This window comes from Lolium rigidum, chromosome 1, assembly GCF_022539505.1.
Source record: "Lolium rigidum isolate FL_2022 chromosome 1, APGP_CSIRO_Lrig_0.1, whole genome shotgun sequence".
NCBI classification, from domain to species: Eukaryota; Viridiplantae; Streptophyta; class Magnoliopsida; order Poales; family Poaceae; genus Lolium; species Lolium rigidum.
Window position 1 is genome coordinate 274101850 of NC_061508.1, and position 9086 is coordinate 274110935.

Sequence of the window (9086 nt, forward strand, 5' to 3'; positions counted from 1 at the left end):
ACTGCATCTCCCACCCCTCCGTAGGAGAGTTATTTGTTCTTTGATTCATGTAAACAAAATGTGATATCCTTGCACACACATTTCAACTTCTTAAGTCTAACAATTTGATTTGATTTGCCACTGTGCAAGTTTAACATCTTTATAAGGATGTGATCAGTACATGCCAGGATGGGCTCTAAGTACCTGTAGTTTATTACGGTGTAGGAGAAAAAAGCCATGTCAAAACATACAAAATTTCGCATGCTAAATTTTATTTGATATATGTTGAACTATAGTTTGCTGCACCAGTACCACAAACATAGATTTACTAGTAAAACGGAAGACCGTTCACAATACAACACTATTTTGATCAAAGGAAAATATATATATAGCCTTACATAGAGCAAACTAGGTGTAGGCCATCATGCACCAGGTACGTGCGATGGTGCGAGCAATGGAAACAGTTCTACTTTTCTCAGCCCTGCAGTGCTAAAAATGCTTCTTTGATTGCAGTGACTATAATGTAAACATCTTGCATTGCTGGACGGTCTTTAGGTGTCTCGGCAGCGCATAAGAGGCCAAGCTTAGCGAGCTCAGTGATGCAGCTAATAGTTCCAGCCATTTGATGATTTTCTTGGTCTAATGTACTTCGTGCTTCGTCATCTCCATATCTGGGAACGATTCTACGGTCTAGAATGTTGCCAATGTTTTGAGGAAATGATTCATCGACAAATTTGTAAAGGCTAAGGCCATCATTAAACATGTCATCAGTTGGGCACTTCCCAGTGAGCATTTCTAAGATGATTATTCCATAGCTGTAAACGTCGGCCTCGGTGGATATTTTACTCCCAAAGGCATATTCTGCAGTATGCAAAAAATTTCAGATAATCAATTAACACAAATGCGTTGAAGCAGAAATATTGCAAGAGTTCAAAGAAAGCACAACATCAGTATTTAGAAGACTATGTAATACATTTGCAAAAATTAACATCTTCAATTTAATTTTTACCTGGTGCAATGTATCCAACTGATCCTCTTGGCCCCACTATGCTTGTCGAATTATGAGTCTCCAAAGAAGTGTAAGTGTGCAGGAACTTAGCCAACCCAAAGTCGCCAACACATGCACCCATGGCATCATCAAGAAGGACATTGCTAGGCTTCAGATCACAGTGGACCATAGGAGGCATGCAGTTGTTATGGAGGTAATCCAAAGCAGCTGCTATGTCTACTGCTATTACTATTCTTGAACCTAAGCTCAATGACCTTCTCAGAGGATGCTCGTGGGGTGCTGGATGGAGCCAACTTTTCAGGTTGTCATTGACCATATATTCAAGCACTAGAGCTTTGAACTCACGTCCTGCACGATCAATTGTTGAGCACACAGTGATCACCCTTACAAGATTACGATGACGAGTGTTCCTCAAGGCCTCACACTCAGCAAGGAAGCTCTTTGTTGCTCCAAGTTGATCAAGTTTGAAAACTTTGATAGCAACTGCATGTTCTTCAGACTCAATTCTACCTTTGTACACGGACCCGTAGTTTCCTGAGCCAACCAAGTTGGCTAAAGAGAAACCATTTGTTGCTTTCACTATATCAGCATATCCTATCTTCTTGAACTCCTTGATGGATGGAAGTGTTTCTTGTTTGACCTTGTTTCTCTTCTTCAGAAAAATGAATCCAATACATGATAATAGGACCAAAGAAAGAGAAGAAAATCCCACTATCTTCAGTATGTTGGAGGTGCGCTTGTGTTCAGATGCAGCTGTGCGGCAACGTGGCAGTTTCAGTGGTGACAAAACGGCACACAACTCTTTGTTCCCTTGGACGAACACCTTGCTTGCATTTTGGAAGACCCCACCAGTTGGTACAGGTCCCTCCAGGTTGTTGAATGACAAATTGAGAAGTGACATGGAGCTGAAGGCCTCGAAGAAATCTGGAATCTGACCAGATAAGTTGTTTCGAGAAAGATCCATGTCACTTATGCCTCTCAATTCGGTGAAAGATTGAGGGATCCGCCCATCAAGTAGGTTTCCTTCCAGGTGGAGGGACTCCAAATGGAGGCACTCACCCAGTGTTGAAGGAATTTCTCCAGTCAACTGGTTGTTGGAAAGATTGAGGGGGGAAAGGTTGATTAACCCACCAATTTCCGTTGGTATTGGTCCAGAGAGTTTGTTGTAAGAGAGGTCAAGAATTTCAGAGAGTGTCGACAGAGTAAACAGTTCCGTTGGTATTGTACTTTCAAAGGAATTACATGAGAGGTTTAGAATGTCTAAGTTTTGGCAGTGTGCTAAAGTTCGAGGGATGGGACCACTAAAATGATTTTCTTGCAAGTAGAGCTCATTTAACTGACGGAGGTTACCAATGGAAAGTGGAACTATCCCAGAAAGTTTGTTTCTGGATAAGCTTAAAACAATCAACTTTGAAAGATTTCCAATTGACTCAGGAAGGTTTCCAGTAAGCAGATTTTGCTCCATGCGAATATCTCTGAGGTTTACGAGGTTCGCTATCTCGTGCGGTATGGTGCCAGATATTTTGTTTTCTCTCAACGTCAAATGTTGTAAGCTTTTTGGAAGACGGCCAATGGAATTTGGCAGGATTCCCTGCAGGTTATTTGCATCTACTTGTAAGTTCACTAGCTTTGTGCAATTAGCGAGCGAGGAGAGGAAAGTCCAGTCTCCAGCTTCAAGCTGGTTCTTGCCTATATCTAGTGTGGTTAAGTTGGGCAAATATCCAAAAGAAGGAATAATGCCACGGAATGCATTATCACGGAGAAGAATCAGCTCAAGATTTGTGGCGTTGGCCATTGATGTGGGAATACCACCTTGGAATTTGTTTCCCTGGACAATGAATGTCTGGATGTTTGGTAGGGTATAGCCAAAATTTGCTGGAATGTCCCCTACTAGGCTGTTGGTTCCCATTCCAAGGTACCTGAGGGTAGATATATTGTAGAGAGAGACGGGAACGGGACCGGATAAGTTGTTGTCGGTCAGGTCGAGTACTTCTAATTTCGGAATTCTACTTAAGCTCAATGGAATGCTTTCTTGGATGTGATTCGCTGCAAGCAAAAGTGACTGAAGGGAAGAAGAGTTTCCTACGGAGGAAGGTATGCTGCCTGAGAGATTGTTATAGGATAGGTAGAGAGTCTCCAGTGGTGAGAAGTGCGAGAAAGGTGGAATAGACCCCCAGAAATGATTTCGTGCAAGATTTAGGATAATAAGAGTGGGGCTGTTAAAGAGAGCTGGAGGTATCTCTCCGGTGATGTCATTTCTTTCCAAGTCTAGCGCTTGAAGCGATGAGCTATTTGCTAGAGGAGGTGGGATTCCTCCAGTTAGACTGTTGTTTGACAGGATGACATAGGTGATAGATATGCTGCTTCCAAGTGAATACGGGATAGTGCCCGTCAAGTTGTTGATTTGAAGAAACAGAAATGAAAGCTTAGGAAGCATGCCGAACCCGTCTGGAATGCTTCCATAAAGCTTGTTGTTATTGAGGTAGATATCTGTGACATTTAAACAGTTGGACAAACCTGGGGGGATTTCCCCGTGGAGGGAGTTGCTCTCAAGATCAATAATCTGAAGACTTGAACAGCCAGACAAAGAGTTGGGTATTTGACCAGTAAGATTGTTGAACGGAAGGGTTAGTTCGACAAGGCGACGAAGATGGCCTACCTCAGATGGGATCCCACCGCTCAGCAGATTATCGTGGAGGTTGATTGTTGTAAGGAAAGTGAGATTACCTATGCAGGGTGGTATTTGTCCGTTCAGGCCTAGCGATTCAAGGTTAAGTGCCGTGACGCGAGATGCGTGCTTCTTGCCGCAGGTGACGCCGGGCCAGCTGCAAAACTGGAGGGTATGGTTCCAGGAGGCCAGTGTTTTGGGATTGTTGGAGAGGTGGCGCTTGAGGCAGAGGAGGGCCTCCAAGTCTTTATTGGGTTCATCAGCGAGTGTGGCACTAACTAATGAACAAGTGGTGGCGAAGAGCGTCAAGAAAGAGTAGAAGATGGTGGCCTTGAGGAGGGAGGAGCGGACCGTGCTTGCAGCAGGCATCTTGCATTACTACGGACTGCTAGGCTGTTGTGACTTGAGTTATAATTTCCTTCCTTAAATAGCAGCGTAGCCGTGTAGTAGTATAGTGGACTGGTCGGACTTTCCTGTACTTGGTCCAAACTCAGGGCCTCTTTGAAACGTAGGAAAGTACAAGCACAGGAACGGGAAATGTATAGGGATAGAAAAGGAATGCAGGTGCAGAATATAGGAAAGAGAAACATACGGAGTAGGATTTTTTCAAGTGGGTAGTTTGGAACAGGAAAAGGTAAGCCATAGGAATTGAGCTTGGTGTAGTAATTTACTCAACCGTGAGCTTGTCTGATAGCATGTCAGCCTGATACCAACGCCCAGCCAATGTTCATTTACCTCGATTGACGCAAACGAAAGAAAAAATGAGCTCTGCCAATGTTTTGTTTCCTGTGGTTTTCCCGTGAACACGAGGACATTGTTCCTGTGTTTCAAACGCTATTATAGGAAAGTTTCCTATAGAAATCATTTCCTGTGAAATTCCTCCAAAAATCCTTTGATTCAAACGGGTCTTGACTTCAACGGCGTTGTTGAGGATATTACCTTAGTCTCCCGCAGATGCATTGAGGCTATTAGGGCATCTCCAATCGAGTGATCCATCCCGCGCCCGCGCGTTCGGATGGGTCGAAACGGACAAAAACGCGGCCCAGCGCGAGGATCCATCCCAAAAACGGATGGCCGCGGCGTCCGAAACGACCCAAACCCGGTCCAAATCTGGGACAAGTTTGCGTGGCCGCGGACGCCGATGGCTGGCCGCGCACATCCGCCCCTTGTCCACCCCTGGCCCGTGTGTCATAGACATAACAAATATTTTTCATTAAAAAGTACCTATTACATTTTTTTTAGCCGACTACTTCTATCCTAATACGTACGGGGCCGGCGGCCTCGCTGGCGACTCTTCGCCGGCTCGCCATCGGGGCCGTGGATTTCACTCAACGCGGACGGCCTGTACGCGTGAGGATTCCACTCCAGCTTACGAGCTGGGTGGCGCGGCAGAGGACTTCATCCTCCTCCTTTCCACCCGCGCGCCTCGGGCGCGCTCGCGCTCCGCCTCCTGCGGCGGCACCATCCGCTTCCCGCATAGCTCCAGCTCCTGCAGGGCGGCGCGTTCCACAGCGGTGCACGCCTCCAAGCGGACGCGACCGGCGGCCTGGGCCTCGTGGTTCTCGTTCCGCGCGCTCTTGTCGGCCGCGCTCCGCCGACGCAGCCGCCTCCCGGGCGCGCCGCTCGGGCGAGGGCATCTGGATGAGGTGGCGGGATGCTCGCATAGCGAGCAGCTCGTTCTTCTGCCCGAGGAGGTCGCCTAACCGGCGGCGGACGGCCCGGCAGGTGGCCTCGTGCTCCTTCGTCACGCGCGTGAGGTCGGCGAGACGCTCCTCGATGGCGGCGTTGATGTTGACCAGCGCGAGGTCCTCCTCGTTCACGGGCTCCTCCTCCGCGGCCTCGTACCAGCCGTCCGTGGTCTCGTGCCAGTCGTCCGCGGCCGCCTCCACCATCTCCGCGTCCCCTTCCTTCTTCGCCGCCGCCTCGGCAGCGACGCGGAGCGCCTCGTCGTCGGCGACCCACCGCGAGTCCGCGCGCCCTCCTCCTCCGTCCGCGGGAACCCGGCCCGGCGGCGGAGGAGAGCTTGGCCCACGTGGCCTGCAGGGTGCGCGGCATGGCGCCGGAGAAGGTGGAGGGGGAGAGGACGGCGGAGAGGGTGTGATGCGGTCTGTGGCCGCCGCCGTCTTTTATAGCCGGCGGCCTGGCGGGAAACTTGGGCGCGCGCGCCAATGCCTTTTCGCGCGCGCGGGAACCTTGGTGCACGCGGAAACTTTCCCGCGCGATTTCACCGCCCACCATTGATGTCCGGTCGAGGCCTGCCATGGCGCAGCGCCGCGTAAGGAAGACGAACCAAGTGGCGTCTTTTTGGGTCGGCGCATTAGGCGCAGCGTGCGATCCAAACGGACACGCGGGCCGCTGTCCGCGTGTCCGGTCGGCCACCCAAACAACCCAGCGCGTCCGTTTGGGTTGCTCAGTTGAAGATACCCTTAGACTTTAGACTCACCGGTGTTAGGTGTACTACCCCCTCTTCCTCCCTCTTCTATACCTAATAATAAAGGAGCTAAGGTTTCTGCCAAAATTTTCGTCCAACTTTTTTTTGGACCGTTTTAGCCTCCCACCAAATCCCTTAATACTAACCTGCCACTATACCGGTTCGCCAAAAGTTCTGTGGTCCGTTTGGAATTTTGCACTTTACCCCTCCCTGTGGTTTTGATCCACCGCGAATTGTCCTCGCCGTTTCTTCTCCATCGTATCAGAGTCGAACTCGGCTGATTTCTTCCCCGTCGCGCAGGGACTCTTCCGCCCCCACGGAAAATAAATAGCAACCTGCGTGCTGGTTCAGATCGGGCTCTCCAAAAGCGAACTCGCCGACGGCGCATCTAGATGTTGAGCTTCCCATGGCACTTCCGGCAATAATCTCTGCTCCACCCATATTGGTTCTTAGCTTGTACGGCAGCCCACCGGCGACCGGGTCCGTTCCGGGAGTAGACGAAGCGGCCGTTTACGACGAGGAGTATGCGGGAGCCCGCCCAGACCCAGATCGGTTCGTGGAATCTACGAGCTGAAGGATGCAAGGGGCAGCCCGTCCGCTGAGATTGTGCGTCGACGACGGCCGGATCCGTCAAGAAAGTCGACGAGGCGACGGCCGGAGAGATCGGCTCCTCCATCTGATTTTATCCATGGCGGTTGGTAGTGGAGAGGCAGAAGGGGTCATTGAGATTAGATCCGATTCGTGCTTCTTGGATCAGAGACAAGGCACAAGATTTTTACTCCTCCGTACCAACGTGGGCTTGCAAGGCTTACTGCGCGGCGTGCGAGCGCGTGCTCGCAGATTCTGTTAGCCATGTGTGCAGAGCAGGGTCACGGAGCTTCGCCGTTCAGTCATGCCCGCGACCACGAGGTCGAACTCTGTCAAGCCTCAAGGCGTTGTAGCCGGCTTGTGCGTGCTCTGCTCGTCATGACCTGATGGTGGTCTCCGCTCAGCACTCTGCAGTTCGATTTGCTCTGCGGCTCTTCCTTGCTGCTCTGGTTTACTGAATCGGTACCGTCGGCCTTTCCTCCACAAATACCCATCCCAGTGAAAATCCCACTGAATCGCATATGACAGCGTTGGAATAAAGTACTGTTCTCTGGGCTCATCCAGTTCGTTTAATAAACCTACCTTGAATGGCTGAATTTGATGATGCTATGCTGGTCTGTTACTTGAGTTTCATCATATAAATTTGTTGTAGCATACAAAGCTTTGTGGTGGCTACAGGATGCATACCCGCTAAAGAAAAATGCAGTATTAGTGTGTATCATGCAGCTCCAGAACTATCTGTTTTCACAACATCGTCCCTTGATTTCAGCTACGGGAAGAATAAAACATTGCTTCTTGCTCTGGAATTGTCATCCGTGTTTATGCTCAGTCAACACTTTGTGCAATAGTTGCAAGTGAGCAATCTGCACATGTGGTTTTGTAGGTGATTATGTCAGGTCCCTGTGATTCCAGGAAATTATATGATATTGGTTGAAAAAATATATCATATTCTTGAAACTACATAATAGGTATATTTTTATTTAATAAAAATAATAACCAGTGTTTGGCAACCTATTGTTAGGGATGAGCTGATCGAGAGCGGGAGATGGAGAGCATCAGGGTGGCCATGGTCTAAAAAATACTAAATAAAAATTATATCATAGTAAATCAGGGTTGCTTGGACTATTATGTAGTGTGACAATGTCTCACAGAAATAAAATTTGGGTGAAAATAACATATTTTTAAAACAATGGTACGGTACAACCAAAAGTAAGGTAATACTTCAAATCTAATATGTTCGATTTATTTTACACCCGTTGCAACGCACGGGCACCTTTGCTAGTTCTAAATAATTGGTGTAATGACTTCGTCCCATCTTAAGGTCCCCCCGCGCTCCTCTCGTTCCCTCCAAAAAAATTTAATGTTCCCTTGTACGTTGTTTATTAAAGTTGTTCAGGCTGGCATAAGCGTGCCGTAGCTAGGGTAGAAAAAAAAGCTCAATCAGAGTAGTCAAGAAACCTCCCGGGACGTCTGCCCGGACGACTCTGGAAGCGCCGTGACCTCCACATCTGGACCCTCGGATCACGCCTGTTCCTGGCCGTTGCCACCACCAGTGCCGGCGGGGGTGGCGGCGCTCAGCTGCCAAATGACGGGTGGGTGGAGAGGCGCATCTCGGCGGCCCGTTTCTTCGCGCGGAGCAACGGCGGTCTGGGAGCACAGCCGGTGGCACTATTCCAGGCGCGTGCTGGTGTGGATGTAGCGGGGCCAGCCATGGCGGCGCGGTAGTGCGACCAGGCACGGATGCAGAGGCGCCAGCGAGGTTCGTGCGGGTCGATCTGGGCCCATTCCGGGCCCTGGTTTTTGGTTCGGACTATTACCCATCGACTCTGCTGTGTGTATGGCGACCGAGCGTTAGACCATCTCCAACAGACGCTGTAAAATGCGCGCGCGGCAAAATACCTGCCAGTTTGGCGCGCGTGAGCGCTCGTGCGAAGCTTCAGCAGACGCGGGAAAAGGGCGCGCGGGAAATATTTTGCCGCGTCCACGCGTTTGCGCTATCCCACATGGAAAAATTGCCGCGTCCGCTACCGCGCGCGCTATAAAGACGACACGCGCGAATGGGACAACTGCCTCTCGCATCTGAAACTTCCGCGTGTCGCTCCGCCTCTCCCTCACCGCTCTGCCTCCGCGCCACCTCTCTGCCTCCGCGCCGACAGCCCGCCTCCGTCTCCGGCGCCATGCCTCCGCGCCGCCGCTCCGCCTCCGGCTACCGCGGCGTCCGCGCGCGGCCGAGCGGCCGCTTCGACGCCGAGATTCGCTCCGGCGAGGAGCGGATCCGGCTCGGCACCTACGACACCGCGCATGAGGCGGCGCGAGCCTACGACGCCGTCGCGTGGCGCCTCGGCCGCCCCCACCGGCAGATGAATTTCGACGACGTTTGGACGCGTGAGCAGGCGGAGATGCTCGCGCCA

General features: G+C 50.6%; 1 protein-coding gene across 1 annotated transcript; it reads right to left on the bottom strand.

Moving 5' to 3' along the window:
• Positions 1–454: 454 nt before the first annotated feature.
• LOC124659027 (probable LRR receptor-like serine/threonine-protein kinase At3g47570) lies at positions 455–4025 on the bottom strand. Its single transcript, XM_047196995.1, has 2 exons — positions 989–4025; positions 455–840 (listed from the first exon to the last, which is right to left on the bottom strand). The coding sequence occupies exons 1-2, from the start codon at positions 4023–4025 to the stop codon at positions 455–457; spliced, it is 3423 nt and encodes a 1140-aa protein (XP_047052951.1).
• Between the last annotated feature and the right edge of the window lie 5061 nt (positions 4026–9086).

What these genes read in the sequence shown, in the direction of transcription:
- LOC124659027 (XM_047196995.1), bottom strand. Translation starts at nt 4,025, where the DNA reads ATGCCTGCTGCAAGCACGGTCCGCTCCTCCCTCCTCAAGGCCACCATC. An exon ending in AGTTGGATACATTGCACCAG is followed by an intron (nt 841 to 988) that starts GTAAAAATTAAA and finishes TGCATACTGCAG; the next exon opens with AATATGCCTTTGGGAGTAAA.